Source organism: Sphaerodactylus townsendi, linkage group LG04, assembly GCF_021028975.2.
Source record: "Sphaerodactylus townsendi isolate TG3544 linkage group LG04, MPM_Stown_v2.3, whole genome shotgun sequence".
Classification (NCBI taxonomy): domain Eukaryota; kingdom Metazoa; phylum Chordata; class Lepidosauria; order Squamata; family Sphaerodactylidae; genus Sphaerodactylus; species Sphaerodactylus townsendi.
This window is the reverse complement of record NC_059428.1, coordinates 28,068,417-28,094,079: the sequence shown is the minus strand read 5'-3', so window position 1 is coordinate 28,094,079 and position 25,663 is coordinate 28,068,417. Positions and strand designations below refer to the sequence as shown.

Sequence of the window (25,663 nt, the reverse complement as noted above, 5' to 3'; positions counted from 1 at the left end):
TCTGTAAATACGAACACTGGAACTAACCATAATGTAGCTTTCTTGCTCCCCCTTCCTGATGCAGTCTCTTAAACCCTCCTCTGAAAACCTCTCCCAAGTAGCAGGGTGTGGGGGAACACCTTAAGGACAGTACACTGTGTGGCCTGGGGGACTGAGGGGGCCAAAAGGAGTCATCTGCTGGTTGAGCAGAACTGCTTTTTCACTTTGCAGCAGGGCAGGCTGGAGTACAAGTCATTACAACAACACAGCTTTTAATGAACAGATACAGACAAGAGAAACCCAGTTCAGTTTTACATATGGGACACAGTCAAACATAATTAAACCTGAGCTTATGATGAGAACAAGCTTGGCTCATTTGGTTTCTCCTCCCTTTGACAAAACAAGAGTGGAGATCTCCTAGTTTAGAATTTGCAGCCACAATTTGCAACAACACATGACTCAAGCCAACTATGGTTTGTTTCTAGGTCAGAAGCCAGGACCCTACAACACACTGTAGTTCAGAGTTGTGGTTTGCAAGAAACAAACTAGCCACAATTTATAAAATTGCCAAAGTTGGACATCACAACAGATGGTAAGGAAAATCAAGGAGCCTTTAGTATACGAGTCAAGCATGAGGAGAAGGGAAGTGTGCAAATCTGAGGATCTCTGAGGCTCTTTTTGAATGTGACCACACTTGAATTGAGCATCAATTGAGACTAAGCTACGTTTTAAGCAGACAAAGCAAATTAAAAAAGCTTGCTTACTGGAACAGGCACGGTTGTAGCAACTGGAACATTTTGACTATACATGTGCATAGGGACTGGTACATATACAGGTACTGGAACAGGGAAAGGGACATATTCTTTTTCCCAGCCGTCATCTAAATTGAAAGGCAGTATATTGTTAAATATTAGCACTGACCAAATTTATTAATTTATTACTGACAACAACATAAAAGCATTGTTGCTTCCATCCAACAGTTACCTGTCTGACAAGATTTTGTCTGCATGTGGGGTTTACAGAATGTGGCTTTTGTCATTGTCAGAGGCTTGCAAAGAACCGCTTTGTTCTTCATTTCTTTACTTGGGGTTGGAGAAGGAGGTGGTGCAGATCCCTGTAAATATAGGAATCAATGTTAGCAGACCTCCCCAATATGACCTCAAACCAGAGGTGTAGCAAGGGGGGGAAAGTGCCCGGTGCACTGGTGCGTCCTCCGCCCCCGCCCCGCAACGCCCCGCCCCACCCTGGAACATCCTCACTATACCCTCACAGGGGCGCACGCCCAGTGTGTCATGCACCCCCCAGTCACCTTGGAGCTACGCCTCTGCCTCAAACCCTACAGATTTCCCATGCAATTTTCACTAGTGTTTTCCAAACATAGGACAAGATCTAAAGCAGAAAATTAACATCTTGCTACATGTTCCCAGAGTGCAATTCCCATGTGCAAAAGACAATCAATGAAGAAAAATGTTTCCCTGACACTAAAATTTCCCTAGAATCTAATATACACATTAAAAAAATTCTAACATATGCATAGTCAAAACAGTGACCTTCTGTGCTATTTACACCTATTAAGAATCAATGGGAATTTACCACTGTTGAGGTGTATTATTACACATAAACAGCACAAAACTAGAACTGCTGCTTCTGTACAGACACGCTTCCAGTCTACCAACAGTGCAACACTCAGGCACTGGTATATGTCAACATTAAACATGATTACTCTAACATGCTGATTCATCCGGCTCTTGTTCTCTCATAATTATATTACATTTTTAAAGTAATGGGCCGCAACAGCTTTGTGGGTAATGTTGCCAACTGCCCCAATCTGGAGAGCCGCAAGTACGAAACAGATTGGGGCTAAAGGGAGTACTCTGTATGCATGTTGTATTGTGGGTGCCCAAGTTCTACTCTTCTTTCCAAACAGGGGATAAGAAATAGGAATGGAAGGCTAATTTATATAGTTCTTTCAACCTGTTCTAAGACATCAGTGGCTTCTGGTTATAACAGCTAACCAAGCAGGACAGTTCAGAGGCACTAAACCTCTGAATACTGAACACCGGTTGCTGAGAGGCAACACAAGGGAAGACTTTTGTTTCCGTGGCCTAGCTTTTGTGTCTCAACAGGAAACAGAACATTACACTAGCTGGGTCATTATTCTGATCCAGCAGGGATCTTAGATCACAACAAGTAGTCCTGTAGGTACACAAAGCTGTTACTTCTGTAGGCCTCTGGATAGGGGCCCACCCCTGCTAGAAAGAAGGAATTTTGCTTCCAGCAGCAACAGCCTTTGGGGGAAAATGCACGTGAGCAGCAACAGTTTTTAACACTGCATTACATTCTAAAGATGCAGGTCCTGATCCTAATACATAATCACCAATTAAGAGATTTTATACAATTAAGGAATAAGATGTACGTGTTGAGTAAGTTACGTTTTACTTACTGTGACTTTTGTTCGGGGAGTCTGGCAACCCTGATCTACAAATGCAAGAACAATGAAGACCAATATAACTCTTTTTTTTCAACATAACATTACAGAACACAGGCTGGCAAATCCCATGGTCCCCCTGCCAAGCCAGCGCGACCTGCTCCACATGCAGAGCCAGCTTCCGACCCCAAGAAATAAAACAAGCTGCTGAGGCTACACAAACACCACTGGGGCCAGCAGAGCCAGAGAAGGCAGCAGACACGGTTTATGTCTCTCGTCACCTCCTGGATAGACATACGAGTCAACCAGATTCTCTGGTGAGCATCTAAGGTGCTTGCAGCTCCACTGAACCTTGGTTCGCTACAAGTGTGTCTTGGTCAAGTACTCCCAATTTGCCAGCACACCAGCATCTCCACATAGCTCAAAAAAAGAGATCTGACTACCCAGTTTACACAATATAACGAAATTACACTGCAAGCAAAGTAAGCCCCTCAATTTCACAATAAAACTGCCTTAAGGCTCCTGAGCTTCTTCAACAAACATGGGAAGCAGCAATCTCTACTGAACTGATGACAGCAGGATCTGCAGCGTTTGAAGAATGGATAACATAGTATCCCCATCCCATTTCAAAAATAAGAATTAGCTATTTTTGACTGCCAGGTCCATTCACCATGCAGGCCAGCGTTATCACGTGGTGAGTACTAAAGTCCCACTTAATGGCTGTCAGCCACTATCCTGTCAGTTCTTTACAGTAAAAAGCTGCTCTAGTTCTTTATCTTCAAAGTCCTATTTTGCAAACCTCAAAGCTCATGCTGCTTGGTGTTCTTAACAGAATTAAAGATAAGTGGTGTACAGCGCTACTACGGTGAGTGGAAGTACCGTACCGTACTGTAGGTTTTCTGGTCCTTTCTGTGTTGCCATGTTGGGTTCGTTTTGTTGACAGTAGAATCGTAGAAGGCAGTGCTGGTCACAGAAATGTTTCATCTCCCCTCTCCACTGAACTTTCTCTTTAAGAGTCCCTTGCGTTTTACAACAGTCGCACCTTGCTGCCTTAAAAAGACCAATTTCAGTACTGTTAACTAGAGATCTTTGTCAAAGAAGAAACTATCAGCTCCTCTACAGCAAACAGCTTTTAAAACATATGTTTATTATGTTTATCAGCAGCCAAAAATAAAACAAGACCCCAGAAGGAATTATTTTACAAAGCTCTTTTTAACTTGTAGCATGATACATCATGGAACATGCTTTCATGGAACATGCTACTGGATAAAGAGGAATTTGCTTTTTAATATTTCTTAGAAATCTTGAGGCTCAAGATTAATTCTGAAATGCGAAGGTAAAAATCCTTGCTTGGTTACCCACAACAATAAAGTAAGTAAGTAAGTAAGTAAGTAAGTAAGTAAGTAAGTAAGTAAGTAAGTAAGTAAGTAAGTAAGTAAGTAAGTAAGTAAGTAAGTAAGTAAGTAAGTAAGTAAGTAACTCTATATAAATATATAAATATATAAATATATATACACACACCCATGATCCTTAAGACTTTGTTTCGTGTAATGGTCAAACAAATGATCTCTAAAACCAGAGGTCAAACCTAAATTTTAACAATTTGCCAGCATCCTTGTAAAGATGCAGAAATGCTTGCAACAACAAAAACAAATGCTTCAAACACATTTCCCCCACCAGACTATAGCCAGAGATGCCTTCCCCCATGCAGAACTGCCCCTCAGCTTATCCTTCCAGCTTTTCAGTTGCATATATTAAATTATGAAATCCGTTTACTTAAATAATGGTAGCTGGATTTGGCATATTTTGGACAGTATTTATTTACTTTAATATCGTGTTACCTTATAGTACCAGTCTTGAAATTTTCTGCAACACTCTTCACTACAAAAATCTCTCATTACTCCATCAAGTTCCTTACTTGCTCCCTTTTTACACAGTTGAGTACAATAGTTGCAAGTAACACATCTCAGTCCTAACCGTCTTGCAAAATCTTGTTTATACAGCAGCTTGCAACCTGAGACAAAGTAGAAGTAGGTAATCTTAAAAACCTATGCACTGCTGAGTTTGTACTGAAGAAACCTGTTGCTGGATAAGAGCTAGCTTCAAAACACTCTTGAAAAATGGTTTTTTTTTTAAAGAGAGGAAATTTAACCTATTCCCCGAGCTGATCATCCTGGCTTTCTGTTTTATTATAACTCCTGCAAATCAGAAACAACAACCCTGCTACTGTTTACATATGGACATATTCAACAAAAAGCAGATGGCAATGGATTCTCTCAGAATTATCTTTTCATTCTGAACTCAGCTTGAGTTGAATTCAACATAAAACTCTTGTGTAAACATGCCCAAGGATCTGTCAACACAGGAAACAAAACTGAAATATTGTCTGTTTCTATTTAAGACTGCAGTAGATCATCCTTTTGGCAGTCTGTTTCTCCCCCTAGTGGAAATGCGGAGAACAAATCCACCCACTGGACTATGTCTTCATTCCCGCGCCACTGTTTTGTTTCGTATGGGTTATAGTCAACCCGGAATTTTCTAGCAGTTCATATGTGTAACATTGTTAAGTAACCCTTAGCCACTGTATATTTCACATTAGTGCAGCCACTGCTATACAATCTGAGATTTTCACTCAATAATTCTTTCTTATAAATTTTACTATGTCTTTTACTTTCCTGAATGAAAATGGTTTTTCCCTCCTGGGGGCTGATTCACATTACAGGAATGAAACATTAAAGTTGCCGTGAGAGTTTACCTCTCTGGTGAATTAAAAAGTATCTTTGAGAGGCTTACCCTTCTGTACGACAGGCAGGGCTACACCATTTTAGCAGCCTTTCAATATCTGATAAGAGGTGGTTTCCCAGTTTACATTTTCCAAATAATTAGGGGCTGGCCCTAGCTATGAACTGATTGCAGGAAGAAGAGAAGGGAAATGTTCCCCTGGTAAAATACCACTTGCGGAAACAACCCTTTGGGGGCTGATCAGAAAAACCTGTCTGGTCCCCATTCGCCTCTGTCACCAAGATGGATTTGTAATAATGTCCTCCAATCTACCAATAAAAATAAATCTTAAGGGTAAGCCCACTCCTTCGTTATCATGTCCTTGCATGTAATGTTGAAGGAGCTGTTACAATACAGGATGGGAGTGTTGCCAGGAACAGTATCCAGAAACTATGAAATGTTATTTCAACAGGGACACAAGGGATCAGAAAAGAGGAAGCAGATGCCCAGTTGGTAGCCCTAAAACTCCAGCATCTCCTTCTCCCCAGCTGAGGAACAGTCTATGTATTTACAGTGGTAACACCTCATCAGTGTTTTCTACATGGAGTCATAGAGTTCATTTGTGGAGGCTCTTCTAGAAAAGAATATCTACAACATTCTGTGGATAGCTAAAGTCCTCCAGAACTTTCCTTTCATCTTTCAAGCAGCAGAGCCCTCTAGTTTGAATCAGCAAATTTCCATGGCAAAGTAGGGATTCAAACCTGGTTACACCAAACCCAGCAGGTTGTTGTGGGCTTTCCGGGCTGTGTGGTTGTGATCTGGTAGATCTTGTTCCTAACGTTTTGCCTGCATCTATGGCTGGCATCTTCAGAGGTGTATCTCAGAGAGAAGCGTGTTACACTGTGTGTGTAACAGACTTCTCTCTGTGATACACCTCTGAAGATGCCAGCCACAGATGCAGGTGAAACGTTAGGAACAAGATCTACCAGACCACGGCCATACAGCCCGGAAAACCAGTTGAGTCCAGCCGTGAAAGCCTTCAACAATACCTAGTCCAACACTCTAACCATTACATCATGCCAAGGGGTGAAACCTTGGCAATTCACTCAGCAGATGTGGAGGGAAAGGCAGATGACAAAGGGGATATCTTTTTAAGAATTATGTTTTGCATCATACCAATCCCAAAATTGGGTGAAAGGGAGACAGAAGAAGTCAGAAAGGCTGCCGAAAACGAGGCAACAGAGCTGTAGGGGTATGCGGTTTCTAAACAGTAGGCAGGCCATGTGGAGTGGGGAAACTCACTAGAAATGTTCTGCTAAATTGGGATAGCCCTGCCTGCAAAGTGACAGGAAATGAACAACAACTTGGACAGATAACTTCGTCCAATGATGAGACGAGTTCTTATCCACTGATGGTTAAGTTCTGCTTTGACCACTGTGACCATCACAAAGCGTGCAATGCAGGAATGAATGTGTACAACCAGAGCCACAAGGCTAACAGTGGTCACTGAATGGACAGAGGACAAAAGGGTACTCGTTTGTGTAAATCTGTGATGCACTTGGTAACCTGTAGGTTTCTAGAACAGCAATTACAAAAGCTAGATTAAAATATTAAATACAGTTTGACAGACAAGCATACTTGAATATCTGCTAGAAAAAAATCAATTCAGAGTTCAAGTAAGTAGTCAGCAGAGCAGAAACAACTGCACAAAAAGGAACAGACAGCTCCAAAAACTAATAACAGAGTAAACTTTATTACACTGAAGGGATTCAGTATGATACAGAACAACAATATGACAACTATATACAGTGCAGACACTATAACATACCTTCACTGCAGAATGGTCTCTTGATCCCAGAAAATTTAACTGCTTCATGTAGAGTCTTCTCCTCTTGACAGTATTCACAGTAGGTTATTATGCAATGCAGCTTCTTATAGTCATCAGAACAACTTCGACTGCAGAACTGATATACTTTGTTCTAATGAAACAAACAAACCAAGAAAGAGGAATGAGCAAACAGGGCTTCAAGCTGGTTAAGTATTTTATCCAGGGAATCAGGAAACTTATCTACAAATAAATATTTGTTTACAAAAATCTGTTTTATTTGTGGGAAAGAGCCAAGGGCCTGACCGTCCTTTTCTTGCTTTCGCTCCTTTTGAAAGAGACTCTGTTTGGCTACTGGTTCTTCCACATGCCAATTCAGCCAACAAGATTTGATACAGAACAGGTAAAGCCTATTACTGTACTTCTACAGAATTTTCTAAAAATGCTGGCTTTTAGCCACCCACCATTTGGTAAGGCTGCCAGGTCAGCAAAAACTAAAAGCTACACAGCAGGGAGGGCAGAAGACAAAATTGTTTCTGGCTGGGCCTAAGCTAATGTTGCTGCAGCTACCTGGCAAAACACATTCCTCAAGTTACAGGAAGCAAAAGGTGCTCTCTTGGCCCATTCCATCATATTTGCTAATAGCAGAACAAAGTTTTCCACTGAGCCCAAAGTCCTGTGGTGTGTTCTATACCTGCTCAAAAAACACACACACACACAGCAACTTGGAAAAAGAGACAAAGGCAGAGGCGTATCTAGGGAACAATGGAACCCAGAGCACGTTGCACTGGCCGGCAAGAAGCCAGGTGGGGTTTAGGGAAGGGTAGCCTGGGAGCTGGACACTGCCTGTGCTCTCTGGGTGCTCAGCTAGCAGGGACCGGGCCGGTCAGGTGGCGAAGTGGAGCCCACACAGGCACAGCCGCCCTGCTTTAGGGGGTCCGGAGCGCCTGGGTGCTTCTTGCCTCACACGCAAAGGGGTGTGGTTGTGTGGGGGGCTATTTTCTGCCCTCCCCACGAGACTAAATGGCCTCTGCCCAGGGACACGTAACCACACATGTCCCTGTGGGCGGTACGCCATTGGCCAGAAGGTACAGGGCTTAAACTCACAAATACAGAACACTTTTCTATATTATTCTTGCACTCAGTAATTGGGTTTAGACCTAGTCATAGAGATTTAGTCTGTGACTTAAGCAGGTGTCTTATATACAGAGCAGGAACATTTCAAAGAAACAAAACCCTTCACTAAGCTGTTTAACAATTTCTAAGAATTTAAAGCTAAAAAGATTAGTTTTAATTGCATCTCATAATATTCTGACTATAACACTCCACTACTGATGTTGCAGAAATGTTAAATAGCACAACAGCACCCATTTATGTTTAAAGTGAAAGCAGCATTTACCCTATTTGCATATTTATGTGCTTCTTATTCCCTTATCACAGGGATCTGCAACCTGTGGCTCTCCAGGTGTTCATAGACTACAATTCCCATCAGCAATCGGCCATGCTGGCAGGGGCTGATGGGAATTGTAGTCCATGAACATCTGGAGAGCCACAGGTTGCAGACCGCTGCCTTATCACTATTTCCAATAGGGAAGTACCCTGACCTGGCTGGTCCAATCTCACTAGATCTCAGAAGCTAAGCACAGCTGTGCCTGGTTTGTACTTGGATGGGAGGCCACAAAGGAAATCCAGGATTGCCCTGCAGAGGCAAACAATGGAAAACCATTCTTAAGTTGGTTGCAACTTGATAGCACTTTCCACCACCAATAGGAAAGTGCCTGCTACCCATTCCAGTCAACTAACCGGGCCACCCACTTGCAAGGTAGGGGAGTCTCTACATTCTCAAGTGAGTTCCCTGATATGCAGTAAAATATTTCTTTATAATCTGCTGGTCTTAGTTAAGAAAGGTGGGAAATAAATTAAGTAAATTAGACTCAGTATAATTAATTAAAAGACCCCCCCTCCCCCCCATCTAATGAAAACCGAAAAAATTCAGCGAAACAGAGACTTAGCAGGCCACCAGCGTTTCGTTTACTTACTTCCCATTCCAGTACTTCAGGCTTTGAGGAGAAAGTATTTTTGCAATAGTTGCATTTCAGCTGAATGTCACTCGGAGCGGCAAACTGGCCATTTGAAGGCTGTACGCTAAGAGCCTGAAAAATATTTTTAGATGCATACATCACTCTAGATAGAACATCTCACACCATGTCTTATGACTATGTTAAAAAGTTGAGTGGAAATATAAACTATGCCACAGATTTAAGCATCCGTTTCTGCTAGATATTTAAGCACTCAGGATCATTCCCTAAATGTCCTATGCTTGCGTGCATACATACAGTACCTTAAGAGAGTTATGCAAGCAAGCAGGCAGGTTCCTGCCCCAAAGGCAATTACAGTCTAAACAAATTTCGACAGTGGAGAAAGACAAGAAATGGTGAATGTGAAGAGCCACACACACAAAAAAGTTGGCTTTTGTTTTAATTGGAAAGGAGAAACTGGCCAGTTGTTAATGGTTGTACTCGAACAGTCTTAAAAATATTTTTTAAAAGTACAGATAATTCTAGGACAGGGGTCCCCCAATGGCATGACACCTGCTGACACCTTTCTGGTGCCCACCAAGTATTTTTAAGAAGTGGGTAAGGCCAGAAGAGGATTTTGGCCCAGCAAGTCTTCTAATTAGCTACTATGCAGATTTTTTTTACAATGTCACTTTGGCAGCAACGGCCATCACAGCACAAAGACCTGCATTGTGTTAAGCAGTTTGCTGCTGAGTCTACCATTTCTGGCAGCCATTTTGTGCCAGAATTCCAAATGTGCCCACAGGCTCAGAAAGGATGGGGACCCCCCCCCCCACTCTAGAACGTACAGATTTCACAGAAGGGGTTTTGATAAGTAATTGGAAAAGAAAAAAGTGGCATCCTGTGTATTCTGGGAGGGAGCTGTAGCTATAAGAAAAAACAAGGGAGAATGGTTGGAAACGTTTGAGGAAGCAGAAGAGGCTTGCAGATTTGAAAGAACAACAATCCCATGGAGACCCCTCATTATCCAAACCTCTACAGCCAGGCCGCTTCATTCCCCTCTTTTGCACCGTACTCACCACAAACTCCATGATTGGGACTTTGACAAGTCCAAATACATAGATACACCCCAGTGCTTCATGCTAGCATACAACGGATGAATGATACCCACTCTCCAGAAAAAAGTTAACCCAAACTCTAGAAGAGTAGTCTGGAACATAGTACACAAGGGCATACTGGCAGCTACCAATGTGTTTCCTGGCAGCCATTTGCTTCTCAAGTTTCAGGCATAAAATGCTGAGCGGAATAGAAAAATGGGGAACTTCAGGCAACTCCTCAACTACTGACTGGTTGAAATGTGTCGTCCAAGGCAGGTGCACCACAGCAATGAACCCTCAGTTTGGCGACAGTTGCAATCAGTGGTGGGATCCAAAAATTTTAGTAACAGGTTCCCATGGTGGTGGGATTCAAACTGTGGCGTAGCGCCAATGGGGCTGGTCGCGGCATGACGGGGGTGTGGCCGGGCATTCCGGGGTGGGGCATTTCTGGGCGGGGTTATGGCAAGGACGCAGCTGCTGCGCCGGTCCTTGGGCGGGAAACGAATGCATGCAGGCGCAGGCTGCCACGCATGCCGGTGCACCTCCTGCTAGACTGCTTCAAGTTCTGCGTGCTACTGCTGAGAGGAGGGGCGTAACTAAGGCAAAAATCACATGGCAAAATCACCAATTAGTAACCCCCTCTCAGCACACACAAATAATTAGTAACCTACTCTCGGGAACCTGTGAGAACCTACTGGATCCCACCTCTGGTTGCAATCCTTCTTATATCTCTGGACTTGAAAACCTCTTCCTTAGGCTATACTGGGACCAACCACTCCCTCTTTCTTTTCTTTGTGGCTGTTCCACAAAGACGAGACGACTCCAGGTTTCTTCTACCTCTCTGGGGTATATGGTGTAGTACAGTGGTGGCGAACCTTTGGCACTCCAGATGTTATGGACTACAATTCCCATCAGCCCCTGCCAGCATGGCCAATTGGCCATGCTGGCAGGGGCTGATGGGAATTGTAGTCCATAACATCTGGAGTGCCAAAGGTTCGCCACCACTGGTGTAGTAGAACAGCCTACAAGGCATTGCATGAGGTGTGCCCATTTGCAAGCAGCTGTCTCCCACAAAGGGTGCCCCCACCTGAAGCTGCTCCCCTTTACTTTCTTCCCCACCACCCTACACCACTCATCCAGCAGCCAGAGCTTCTCATAACACAGGTGACTTTAAATAATGTGTGGCTTGCTACCCCGTGTTTGAAGACGAGAACTTGGCTGGAAAAAGTTTTAAGTATGTCCTGGCTCCTGCATAGGGTGGTTTGAAATTGCTGGGACCCTTCCCAAAACCAGTAGAACAGTATAGTAGTTAGGATTTCTAATCTGATGAACTGGACTTGTTCCCACTGCTCTTCCACATGAAGTCTGCTGGGTGACCCTGGGCTAGGCAGGACACTCTCAGCTCCACCTACCTCACAAGATGTCTGCTGTGTGGAGGAGAAGGTGATTGTAAGCAAGGTAGAGAAAAGTGGGGTAGAAAAACCAATGCTGCATCTTCTTCTTCATCTCACAGCTGCCCTTGACTGCTTGAGATATAGCAGGGCATTTGGTTTGGAAACTTTGGACACTGAAGCTGTTGCATGGGATAGCAGCCATTTTGTGACTGAGCCACAGTGACACCAGCTATCATTTCCCAAAGTTTCATCACAGGTTCAACAAGGTTGGAGACCCATGTTCTAGAGTTATTCATATGGATATTAAGTGAAATGGAATGAAGCCGAGCAATGTGCTAGAACAGCAATGAAAAATATTCATCTCAGGAGACCTGTTGCGTGATCAGTTTCCTTTGACTCAGTCTCTAATTCCAACTACATCTCAGTTGGAGTTCAGTGAACATTTAAAAAATTTGGAGAACATGGAAAGAAATGTTTAGTGGTCTAGCTTCTAGCACAGTGGTTCTCAACCTGGGGGTCGGGACCCCTTTGGGGGTTGAACAACCCTTTCACGGGGTCACCTAAGACTCTCTGCATCAGTGTTCTCCATCTGTAAAATGGATAAATGTTAGGGTTGGGGGTCACCACAACACGAGGAACTGTATTAAAGGGTCGTGGCATTAGGAAGGTTGAGAACCACTGTTCTAGCAGGACAAGGTAGTAAGTAGAGGCTGGCATCCTTCCAAATCCACCAGCACCCACCACCCAGCTTCACTGTAGAGATGGTCATAGTTGCCTCCATCACAGAAGAATTTTGGCTTGGAACCTCTAATCATTGAGACTGCAACAGCCATTTTGTGATTGGTCTCAGTTCCATGACAGCCATTTTTCAGCTATGCCCACTACTCTTTTCCAGAAGAATCCAGCAAAGTTCTGAACCCCTGAATTAGATTTTCTTTTTTTGTAATAAATTGACCAAACGGAGGGAAACAAAATCTATCCACAAGTTAAACAACTGATATGTCTTATAAATGTTTATCTTTTTTTTAAAAAAAATCAGCATACACTAGATCAGCATCTTGCTCACCTTTTGATAGGATAAAAATTAGCATTGCCGTCCCCACAAACAACATATAAGAACTATCCAAAAATGAACAGTTTTATTGACTCGTATGGATAGAATGCTCTACAAAACCAACAATTCAGAAAAAGAGAAGGCTAAGCATAAAAGCCCACACAGGGAATTAGGAACAAGAGAAGCAAGTGATCTACCTTGACCTCTAGTAGACTGAAAGGTAGCACAAAAGAATGGAAAAAACAAACAAGGAACTATAGTAGTATGAAAAAGCAGGTCTAGTTGGCAATATGTAAAGAAGGTTAAAGACAGAACACAAACCATTTAATGGTTCTTTTGTATTAGATGAAAGGGTATTAGATGATAAACAAAACAGCCAGGCAGCCTATGTTAAAATACAGTCTAATCAATTCAGATAAATTTGAAATCCCCAGAACCACCTCTGGTAACCAGCAAAGAAAATATCCTACCAGGATGAAGATAGGTCCAAGATACTCCAGAAGAGTAAAAGGGTCTACTTTCTATCTAACAAAACTCCGAAAAAAATAGGAACTTTTTTAAAAAAGAGGCGAGGAATAAGCACATCTCATGATACTTTTTTTAGCAACCTAGACATTTATTTGTTAAAGGGGAAGAAGTTATCCCATATATTATGATTGCAGCATGCAGTCATAATTTTTTTATTCGTTTGCCATATTTCTATGTGAACTACGAAGGTGAGGATAACATATAAAGCAGTGGTGGCGAACCTATGGCACTCCAGATGTTCATGGACTACAATTCCCATCAGTCCCCTGCCAGCATGGCCAATTGGATAATGCTGGCAGGGGGCTGATGGGAATTGTAGTCCATGAACATCTGGAGTGCCATAGGTTCGTCACCACTGATGTAAAGACATCTTGTACAGACTGGCCATTGAGTGATCTAACGAAGTACTAGTTATTTTGACAGCAATGATTCTCCAAGATCAGAAGCACGGAAAGATCCCTCTCAGCATCTATGACCCAAATCGCTTTAAATTGGAGATGCCAGGTACTGAATTGATGCAGCAACTACTCTGCACAGACCCATCCCACAAATAGTTTAAGAGTGACTCTTAATACACTAACGCCAAAATAGAGATAAAAATCAAGAGGGTTTCTTGAAGCATTAGTCCAAGAAATACTCTTCATATTCTTTGTCACAGTTAAGTACCAACACACATACCTGTAAAAAATGGGCACAAACCACCTAAACACTAAAAGGGGACTTAAGAAACAAAAACCAATGGGACTTGTAAAAGCAGTTACGTGTGGCCAGTTTGTGGTGTTAAAAAAATCAGAACGTCATCCTTAAATCACCATATAAGCTAAGGTTGACAATAGGCCCAAGACAACAACACAGACTGAACGAACTATCCGACATCTACGGTTATCTGCTCATATCTGAACTAAGAAGCAGCACTATCAAATGGGATACAGAAGACCATACGAGGATCTGAAAGATCTTGCCTATCATAAATTGGGCTAGGGAAAATGCTATTCACAACTCTGACAACTAATAATAAGATTACTGCAATATATATATAAAAAACCCTAGGCTTGTTAAAAAGAGATCTACTCCAATTTTCAGTATTATGGAAGACTACACCAGACAGCCAGTGCTGTTACATGACTGGCACTAGAAAATAATAGATTGTTATGTCAGGTGGCAATTTCTAAAAGAAAGAAAATATTTGCCTGTACTTTGCAGCTAGTTTGGACATTTGTCTTTTCTCACACTCAAAAGAATCTAGAAAGCTTTCATTACACAAGGTAAGCAATTGATTAAAAGACATTTGATTGAGTTTCATTCTGCTTCTATGAATAGAAGAACAGGAAGATCACTTCTTAGCTCATATTATGTGGAACTGAATATATGAACTAGGAGATCTTGGAGCTATTTGAAAGTGAGTTTGATAAATAACTCAACCGGGACTTTCCAGTTCAAATTTTCACTTCTGTAAACAGTGAAAAAGCCATAGGATTGTCTCACGTATAATCTCAGCATGCAGGTGTCAAGCAGGGTATACATCCAAGTAGTATCAGAAGAGAGGATTCCACATAAGAAACCCTGATCTCTTGGAACGTTTATAACATGCTTAGGCAGAGCCAACACTTGACAAGGACAGGAGGAGGTTAATTTCTCTATATGAAGGTTTAGTGAACTACATCAGGTTTTCAGATTTATAAAGAGTAGCTTTTAACAGCCGCTTATCGCCGAAAATACGAACATATTAAGGTTACCTAACGATCATGCACACAGGTATATACATAATCCAAGAGGAAGAGGAGATTTAACACAACAGCTAACCTGAAATTTAGCTACACAACTGGAGCTGCAAAAGTGGTACAGTATTCCATCAGGCATTGTGGCTTGATACTGAGGTAAAGAGTTTCGCTTACAAAAGTGGCAAACAATTCCCATACCTAAAAGAAAAATGTGATTTACAGAGAAAATAAATGCAAATGTACAGAGTTATAATTTAGAAGCTGGCATTTTTCAAAATTTTCATTAGTGTGAAATTTATATTTAGTATCTAGAACTAAAATCTAAATTCTAAACCTAAATATTAAATTAGAAAAGACACATCTTCCTAATTAAATAATGCCTCATTAAACTAAGTAGTACAGTATCTTTATGAGATTATCAACATCTGTTTTGATAATTCTAACTTCAAGCAAGTTCATCAAATGCCTTCTTGCTGAATTTACTACTTTTACAGTTCAGAGATCCCCTATCCTAAGGAGATCTCTCTCTGTTAGGAGGGGGTAACATATATGCCAATAGAGTTTATACTACATACTGAACTGGGTGAACAAATGTGTTATGAGAAGTTCTGAGCATTTCTCCAACAATAGCCATTTCCTACTTTAAAACATGAGCTTTACAATACAAGAATGAACATTCAGGAAATGAGCTGATGCTACGACTAACATCATTTAAAAAGAACTCCTAGCTGAGCAGATGGTAGACTGGATCATTAAAATATAACTCAAAAAGCTATATATCACACACATATAACTGGGTTAAGCACAGTTAAGATAATTTAGGTCTCCCTTTGGGTCTCCATTTGTAATCTTGAGAAATTAGTCCTTTTTTTGGCAAAAGGAAATCAAATATAAGCAATAAATGTAACATGATTCCTCTAGTTTGGAAACGGATCTTGCCATCATTGATGAAAACCGTCACCCTTTTCACTTACTTTGTGATTTTGCATATTTTGATTTGTGTGTGTTCATGCATGAGGTTGAGCAGTATGGCTCCATGTGTCCATTAGGTCCTATGCACTGAGTCATGTCAAAAAACCTGCACTGAGTTTTGCAACCAGTACAAGCTGTTAATTTGCCATATTTCTAAAAAAAGCAAATAAACAAAACAAAAAGCAAAAAGTTACATTCGTTACGGACTGGTGTAAAATACTCTCATTAGAAACAGACATGCAGGAATTTTATGACTGCCCCCCAATTTAGATAATTCAGCAATAAGGTCACCCAACAATGCATGTTAAATGCCCCCAAGTCGCTTCCGACCCATGGTGACACAACACAAGAAAACCTCAAAGTACGGAATCCAACTAATGGCAGAAGACTGAAACAACACCCTTCTCACCCTGCACTTGGCATAATGCTTAAGTAGTATCGCTAGCTGTGCAGTCCAATGAGCATAAGCCATTGGCTCAGATTTTCAAAGGTGTGTCTGGACACATTTGGACCTTCTGGGTCGGTATGGATGCTGTGTCATTTTCCCACTACACACTGGACACTGCGTGGGCTCAGCTTGGTTTTTTACAGGGGAATTAAAAGAAAATACTGTCCAAAATGCAATTTCATTAACTTTTATAGAACTACTTAGTATGCAGCATACACAAGACCATCTTGCCTCATCCTATCTGAACTACTCTTTCTCCCACCATGCGCTGGCTTCACTTTCCACATCTGTTCCTTCTCATTGTTCCCTGCCACAGAGAGTTTTGGCCAACGGGGCCCACTGTAGGGCGCTCTCAGAGGCTTCCCCAGTACTCTGGGACAGATTGTCAAAGGAAGTGAAGACTGTTCCTTCTTTACCTCCATTTAGGAAAACTCACAAAATAACTTTTATTCGTCATGGCTTTCTGCTGATTTTTCAATTGCCGTTTCTGTGGCCTGAGCATTAGGCTTTGACCTATTTAGATCAATTACTTTGATGTGCTTTATGTCTGTCTGTCTGATGCACATCTGCCTTGAGTTCTTGGCTAAAAGGTGGTTATAAATATTTTAAATAAATAATATATTGATTATTACAGTCTAGCAAGCCAGTCTTAAGATCAGAAAAAACCCCCACAGCCAATTCAAAGAAACTGCCAACGATTGTGGGAGTAAAAATACCCAAACATTTGAGAACGGGAATCAAAATGAGCCAGGAGTTTAACGGGGTATTCCCTTTGAGAACATGTGCTACTATAAAGAAGCTGTATAGAAAAAGGCCTACTGACTTGTAGAGTTCAGTAAGGAGGAATTTTTCACTCAGAAATGGCAGTAACAACTCGCAGGTAAAAACGAAACCTAAAGAGTATGTCTAGAAAAGTCAGTTGCTTTGGAGGTGGTTTTTGCTGAAGGAGTATCTGATCATTCATATGAAATACATGCTGTAGTATACAGATGTCTTTTACTTTACCTAGCGTAGTTAGCGTAACGAAGCAGCAGCTTTCCAAAATAAGACTGAGGTAAACGTGGTATGAACTTAAGGAACCAATGCTAAAGAGAACCAGAAACGCTTTTAAGTCCCTTAAAAGAAAAATAAGGCTGGGATTTTTGAATCAACTATACTTTTTTCCACCAAAAGATGACAGTAGAATTGTATATCAATCCCCCATTTCCTGAACCTTCTTCGTTCTAGAATGCTCTGCTTGGGTCCTAGTGCCTTGGGAAAGAACTAGGTTGGCATTGGGACCCAAGCAGAGCACTGTAGAACAAAGGAGGTCCAGGAAACGGCAGATCAATATACAATTCTATCATCTTTTTGGTGGAAAAGAGTATAGCCAGCCCTCTGAATTACAGATTCCTGCTTACTTGAGGTGGAGGTTTGTCATGTTGAAAGAAAATTCAAATGGCTTTAGGGGACTTGGAAGAAATTAGAAATTTGATTCAATAGGATCTTGCTTGATTCTACGATCAGATGTAAAGCACTGAAGACATTTTCAGTGTATTATTCCCTTAGACCTTTTGTGAAGGAAGTCAAAGAAACATCCATCAATACATTTTTTTTTCTGAGAAACCTAAAAAGGCCTTGGAGTACACTATGCCCAAGCGCTTGGCTCAGCTGTCCATCACGATGAACAAGGATGTTTGGGGTGACAAGAGTGAAGGGCTAGGTATTAAAACAAATGCTAGCAATGAAATTGGCATTTCAGTAAAATAAGGAGAACAGATGGGCTTAATTTTCTGAACTGCTCTTTAGATGATCCAGATTAATCTTCTACCTGTGGACTAAAAGTCAGCTCCTCGGCAATGAAATTTACAGAGATGTTTGTGTAGTTTCCAAATGGATCATGAAGCTTCTACGGGAAATTACCAATTGCTATTTAAATCTGGTCTTCCAAAAAGAAAGCCACATGGCATATGAGGAAGGTGAGAAAATCAAAGACTCAAGTGTCCATTGTGGCCTCTTGAGTAGCTAAGGCAACTTGAGAACAGGTGATAGGCAGTGCACAAATGACATACAGAGGGGAAGGTACCATTAACTCAATTCTTCCTGGGCTTTTCTCCAAGGTGTTCTTTCAAACAGTTCATGTTTAGACACAGTACTTGTAAACTACTTAAGCCTTAAGCAAGCTGTAATATATACATGTATATTTTCTTGAACTTGTAACTACAGTAGCGCAGAGGTTCACACACACACAATGAGGAATTAAAGACCACAACTAATGTTAGGTCTCCAAGTACACATGTACTATATCCTGGAAGATGTACTGTTGAAGTACCAGGAAGCTATATACAGAAACTAAAAAGACACCAATAAAATAGGTGAGAATTAATCAGATGCAACATCTTATTTGTTATGCACGGTTGGTAGAATATAGTAGGGTAGAATATAGCAGGGAAAGCTAGCAACAGCAGTGGGATTATAACAGAATGGTTGCTACTGAATGAGCAACAATGCAGGACACTAGCAGTAGCACTGATAAGGAGCAGAAAACTACATGGAATAGAATTAATTACAACATTTACGTTCAGTAGCATCTTAAAAGTACAACAATTTTTTCCAAAGTATAGGTTTTTATGAGGCAAAGCTCACTTTATCAGATATCCAGTGAAGTAAGCTTAGACTTACAAAAGCCCTGGACAATTCTGATCTTTTAAGGTGCTACTGCACTTGAATTTTGTTCTAGCACTACAGATGAACACACCTGAAATTAATTATCAGAGTAGCAAGGTTCAGCATGCACTGTATGCTCAGAGCTTAAAGATCTAATGAATTTCAAACTTGACTCAACCGGAAGCTGACATTCTCTTGCCATTTGTAATCTCACATGCCTCTGAAACCCATGTAAAATAATTCAATCAACTTTTTTTCACAACCGTCCTATTTGTGCCTGAAAGCTCATTCAAGTACTCATGTGACTCATCAGTATACTCCATAAAACTTTCCTTCCTAAAGGCATCTCAAGTGTTTTCAGTCTCTTAGCTCAACACAAGAGAAGACCTGAGCAGCCCCTACAGACTTGAGGACAACCTGGCTGTGACATCTGTCATCCCAATTGATCAACAGAGTTGATTCAGTTGATTTAGAAAGCCTTAGACATGGTGCCTAAGACAGGGTTCCTTGGCCATTTTAAATCTGCAGACACCCTTGAAATTCTGACACGGCATCGTGACTACCGACAAAATGGAGGCATAGCCAACCACAAAACGATCGTCACGACTTAACTTCAGTAACCCAGTGTAAATCCGTGTGCTGAGGTGGCAGCTGCTGCCAAAGCACCACTTTTTTAAAAAAATGTGCATGGTCAATCAAATCTCCAATATTCCATAAGAAGCCTTGGGGGTACCAGAAAAGGTGTCGGTGAATGCCACAGAACTGCGTTGGGGACCCCTAATCTAGGAATGTCCTTGATACATGTACAATGATCCTACTGTTGAAAGGCAGAATGCAGAGTGTTAACATACAACACAGCAGTGCAAGAAGTAGCAAGACAGCAAGAGGAGATACACTAAAGAACCATCAGCTAAAGAGCCAAGAATCAGCCAGACTGAGCTAACCAAGCGGCTGATAATGCAACCAAAACATACGCTTCCGGTTCTCCGCCATAGAAGCAAGCTATACTGGAAGTTATCGCCATACAGTGATTAGCAAACCCAAAACGCACGCAATACCGAGAGCGTTATCTGGTCTTTCCTTCCATATTGCCCTATCATGTTTCTACTACACGTAGGTATTAATTTGTGTTCGGACCACCGTAGCCTTAGGAATGTGTCAGTGATGGAGCAGAATGTAGCAAAGCAGATATCTACAAACTTTCCAACATGCTAACAAACTTATATTCCTATCAGAGCAAAATCTGTCACTTGTTCCATGCCTTTTCTAACAATATATTGACTGGTTTGGTATATATTAGACAGCCTGTAAATCACCATTTTATGCCAGATCCAAGAGATCTCTCATCTGATTTGTACAAGATGATCTATCTTTCCTCAGCTTTTGTTTCTGCTCATTTTTACTTAAGACTTAACTGCTTGAGTACTAAGGAGATAATCTCTATTCTTCACACACATTGCATTTTAAGGCTATTTCTAACAAGGAAGATAGACGATAAGCCAGGAGTCATTCTGCTAAGCCATTGTAAGCAAGTGAAAGCAGAAAACTCCTCAGTCACTTTTTACAACTAGATTTGGGAGGACAACATTCAGATCTTCCTTCTAGCACTGTCATTTTCCGGACAGGAAGAGTAGGTGATGCTTCTTCAATCACCAGGAGAGGATGGAAAGGAAGGGGCTTATACCTGTCAAAATTCCATTAAAGTACTAGAAATGCAAGATCGTCATCTTGGAACCAAGCAGTCAAAGGGTTTAATTAGGGTTCTTTTATCTTCTTTTATGATAGGGACCGATGATATTAGGGTTCTTTTACCATCCTAGACAAAATTTCTCACATGTGTTTTTTTTTAATTTCAAATCTAATTAAAAGACTGAATTCTGTTTTTTACGTTGAATTTTAATTAGACCATATAATTTTGTTGGCGTTTTTCTGTACCTCTGCTTTACACAACGAAGCCAGAACCTCCCAACCAAGAATTGGCTTCTCAGCAACAAAGACAAGCACCAGTTTCCCCAGTTGACATAAGTACATCTACTGCTCAAAATTATGACCCACAAAAAGTATTAACTTCCCTTCTAAATGAACTCTTAGTCTGAGGCTCAAACCTGGCATCACCAAATTAAAAGGATTTAGGAAAACACATCTGCTTATTTGATAGTGCTTAGAAAGATGCGCCAGTCATCCAACCACAATAAATAGCTCAGAGATAGATGGGACAACGGTCTGACTTAAGGCAACTTCATATATCCATGTTTGTGGAATTGTGTCGTTTGAGTTTGTCCATAAGACCACAGTGACTACGAAGGGAAATGGCTCAAAAACTTATTAGGGAAATATAGTGACAATGAATTAAACATCTCTTCTGGACTCTGATGTGGCTGCACTGAAAGACTGAGGTGAAGAGAAAGAAGTGTTGCTAGGCAGCCATTAGGCCTTAGTAGGTTTCTGGGGTCATGTGTGTACAAACCTACTGGTACCTGATGTCTTCCCCTTGTCTGTTCAAGTGCAGTTCCATTGAAGAGTAGAGAAGGACTTTAGAGTTATTTTTTTTACCAGGAACAGTATTACCGGAAGCAAATAGGACAGTTTACAGAAGAGCGCTACTGAGGAGAGCGAAGCAATGAAGGCGAGGTTTCTAAGTTAGCAACCTAAGCCTATAAATTCTGTGCCAGAATGAAGCTCTCTACGTGAAACGTAAAGAAATTCAAAAATGCGATAGCTGGAATTCAAGCAACTACTTCAAAAAAGTTATTTGTGAAAATTTTATTTATTTAAACAAAGATTAGATGAGTACAAATAGTGTGTATCAGTTCTACTTTCCCCTATTACATAAACACCAAATATTTGTACTACTTTTTAAACACAAATCTTATATTAGCCACAAAAAAAATGAAGACAGCATTTAATAGCCTGTTGCATTTAGACAGAACTTCAGTAAACACTGAGGCCCAAGAAAAACGTTTAGAACAAGTAATATATCCAAATGTCTGCTCTTTTTTGTAATAGTTGTAGATTTTTCTGTAATATTAAATGCAATAATCTTCATATTTTAAACAACTTGTATGTTTAATGAACAGTATAGATATGTTACCTTTTAAATGTGAAAGTCTTTTAAAAGTGCCACTTAGGACACAGTCTACAACGCTAACCAGTTTTATGTTTCTCTATAAAAATTTTAAGTCAAACTAACACTACAGCATAAATGTGAGATAGAGGCACAGTTATGATTATGGCTTTATCCTTCACAGACAACTTGAAGAATATTTAGGTTATGCTTAACAAAGGCACTAATTTATCAATCCTTTCAAATGAAAACAATTTGTCAGCAACGTTTCTATACTCAAAAAACAAAACAAAACATTTTAAGCTTTTCAAAGCTATTATAAATCCAGCCGCAGGTCCAGTGTCCCTGCTGCATGTGTGAAGCTTCTCAGATATTGCAGCAAAACAGCCTGTCCCCACCTCAGTGGTAGATATAAGGGCAGGTACTCCACAAAATAGGCACGTTTTTGTTTGCAGTGGGGGACTTCGCACCATGAAATCCAGCGATCCTGCGACAAGCAGCATTTTCTTACTGTAGCCTGCATGCGCAGCTCAAAAGCAAGGCTGTTCAATTTCACTGCAGGAGTCAAACACACTCTCACATTGCAAACAACAGCCGAGCAAAAACATGTGCCTCCCCCACTGAGGCTGGCAAAGTGGGGCAGAGGAAGAAGAGCACAGTAGTGCTCTATAATCCCAAGAATATTTTTTTTTCTACAGCGTCCTAAATAACAGGGCAATTGCTTAACGAGTACTGTCCTCTCCTAGAAAGAAATTCTAAAACCTAAGTCCAAAGAATAAAAAGCTCAAGGATTCAGATAAGACTGCAGAATGACCCACATACCACACCACCTTATCTTAAACATATGGAATGCCAAAAGTAATATGAAATAACTATACAGTTTTTTTAAAGTCCACATCACAATAAACTGATGATACAGAGTCGTCATTCAACCTCAATTCCATGTTCACTTGGAATTTCAGCAATGCATTTTGGTTGTGTGGGAAACTCCCAAGTTATTCTTGTATCTTTTGTGTGTTCCTTCATGAAATCTTATTCAAGGCTTCTCCAAGGCTCTCCATGGCTTCTGTGTATGCCTAGCATTTTTAGTATCTTGAATAACCTATTTTGCCCTTTTTGTATCGCTGTATAATAAAAACAAGGCCCATGTTATGGTTCTAGAAGTGGTGTTCACAATATCATAAACAAGTAACATCTTGACATTTAAAAAATACAGAACAGAATACAGATAGTGGGCAAAATGAGGATTTTTTCATTCAGAAGAGCTCTTCAAAACACTATCTCATACAAAGAAAGGGGAAAAGTTCTTCAAACAGGAAAGCTCATTAAAAGCACCTGGCTTAATTCATTAGGACAGATCCAAGACTTCTGCAAAAGGAAGGAAGCAGCCTGCCCACATGTCGTACAATTCATTGCAGAACCTCACCTGGCCAAACTCTCCATTCAACCTCCCCAGTGAAAAGCATCTTTGCGGGAGGCAAAAACCTGTGGGCCAATCAATACTTCTGCTCTTATTTCCAACCAAAAATGGAAAAGGTAATAAAATGCCAAAACCTTTGTATATTAAAATGAATAAATATAAGGTATCTTCAGTGTGGAAAGCAGTGCACCAAACCACAGACCCATCCCCTAAAGGAATGGGAAATAAAGTAGTATGCAGAAGTACTACATCAAACATGAAGTTACTGTGTGTTCTCGGTTTTACTTCCTCCATTTCTTAAGCAATATGCATGTAGATCAGTGATACCCACTCAGTGGCAAAGGAGTAACGTTTGGCTCTTTGATATACAACCATCAGCTCTTCTGAGCACCACCCCTCAATCTGGAACTTCCCCCAAGTTTCAGGAAAGCGGGTAAGGCCTTTGCCTAATGAGACTTGTACAGAGCCACGTCTGCAGGAACCAGTACCTGAGAAGCAGGTTTCATGCCATGGAAGGAAGTAAATGCAGATGTGTTTGTTTAGGGAAATTGTGAATGTGTCTATCTGTGAGCTGCAGAGGGAGTACCACAGATGTAGGTTAACAAGCAGCGTAGATTACTGTGGATTACAACTTTTAGCATGACGTTTTGATGCAAATTGGTTGAAGAATATTAAGAGTTTTACTGCTAACTAAATTGAAAAATAAAAAGGCTTACCTGTTTATATTCACCAACGCAGTTTTGGCAGCAGAACCTTTTCGGCTCTCCATCAACCATGAGGATATTGTTTGCTGCACCTTTACTAGGCAGGTATTCTCCACAATGTTCACAACAATTCATTATTAAACCATTTGCCATTCGGTATCGATTGAAGCAGTGGTCACTACACAGCTTATGTGTCATATTTTTAAAGCTAACTTCGTGACGGATCTAAAAGGCAAAAAGCAATAAAAAAGTTATTCAGCTTGATAACAGGTTTCAGACTCTTTCAGATCACATTTGAGAAACGTGAAAAATATCATTTCAGAGGAATGCTGCCCTTTTGCTTTAATCCACACAGTGCTATTACTATTGCCTATTAAATATGTCACCCTAGTGCATAGGTGTCAAACTCGAAGCCCTCCAGATGTTATGGACTACAGTTCCCATCATCCCCTGCCAGCATCATGGGAACTATAGTCTATAACATCTGGAGGGCCGCGAGTTTGACACCTGTGCCCTAGTGATTACACTGATTTGCACTACATAGTCTGCCTGGAGTCTCAGCAAGGGAGGCGTACTTCAAAAGTAAACAAACAAGATCAGTTACAATGACACAAAACAGTAGTCAAACTTTCAAGTTCTCCAGAACTCATCCTTAGGCTGGTAATACACAAGTCATAGATAATTATGTTATATACAACTGACTATTAAAAAGCCCCTGCTGGTAAAGATGGAGACGTGGTCCAGAACATAACAGAACGGCAACTTAGATTTAGATCTGCCAATCCTTGTAAAAAGCTTTCTTTTCTAAATGCCACCATAGGGGCAGCTTTCTGAAGATGGAGGACACAATATAATTTTTTTGCCTCCGCCATTTTCCTGAAAAAATGCCACCCATTACTTTTACTCAGTGGTGGAATCAAAAAATTTTAATAACAGGTTCCGATGGTGGTGGGATTCAAACAGTGGCGCCGCCGCACACACGCACCTCCAGTCCCTATTGGGCAGGGAGGTTGCTTTAGTAATCCCTTCTCGGCACTCAGAAAAAATTAGTAACCACTTCTAGAGAAGTGGTGAGAACTGGTTGGATCCCACCTCTGCTTTTACTCCTCTAAAGGTTTACACTTTGTCAGACATGGTAGCCACAGCTCAGACATTGTTTTCCAGCAAGAATCCAGAAGGGGAGAAGAGAGTTAACCCTTTCCCCTCTACCACTATGTAGCAGTCTCAACAGCCTACATTTAGAGTGGATTTTTAAAAATCATGCAAATAAGCAGGTGGATCTGCTCAAAAAGCAGCGCTCTCCTGGCACAGCAGATAGCAATGAAAAAGCTGACCTTGAAAGAACAAATAGAGGTCAGAGTTTCCATGGCATGTAAAGGCTTGCCCATGAATTGAGTAAGGACAAGTCTGAAGTCCCATGTTGGTGCATGAAGGTACAGTGGCGGATGAAGTCAAACATGGGCCTGGAAGAACTTCACTGCTGGCTGACAGAAGATGGAATGGCCTGAATAGGAGCTCGTGAAACTGAAATGGCAACCAGGTTAGCTTCTAGAGCTGAGTGAGTTCTAGAGACTGGACATAGTGTAAGTACAGATAGTACAGTGTAGACATGGAGGGTCTCAGTCATGTTGCAAAGCAAATATG

At 41.0% G+C, this 25,663-nt stretch overlaps 1 protein-coding gene across 6 annotated transcripts in view; it reads right to left on the bottom strand.

Moving 5' to 3' along the window:
• ZMYM2 (zinc finger MYM-type containing 2) overlaps positions 1 to 25,663 on the bottom strand; it is a 77,283-nt gene that overhangs the window by 13,295 nt on the left and 38,325 nt on the right. For 5 of the 6 annotated variants that reach the window (XM_048492599.1, XM_048492598.1, XM_048492601.1 and 2 more), the window contains 10 exons: positions 24,032 to 24,244; positions 15,740 to 15,890; positions 14,848 to 14,963; positions 8,993 to 9,106; positions 6,957 to 7,107; positions 4,249 to 4,421; positions 3,292 to 3,457; positions 2,423 to 2,457; positions 964 to 1,093; positions 744 to 859 (listed from right to left, as the gene is read on the bottom strand). In XM_048492599.1, the coding sequence (XP_048348556.1) occupies positions 744 to 859; positions 964 to 1,093; positions 2,423 to 2,457; positions 3,292 to 3,457; positions 4,249 to 4,421; positions 6,957 to 7,107; positions 8,993 to 9,106; positions 14,848 to 14,963; positions 15,740 to 15,890; positions 24,032 to 24,244 (1,365 nt within the window). The remainder of the gene's footprint in view (positions 1 to 743; positions 860 to 963; positions 1,094 to 2,422; positions 2,458 to 3,291; positions 3,458 to 4,248; positions 4,422 to 6,956; positions 7,108 to 8,992; positions 9,107 to 14,847; positions 14,964 to 15,739; positions 15,891 to 24,031; positions 24,245 to 25,663) is intronic. The other variant, XM_048492603.1, reaches the window with a different exon arrangement.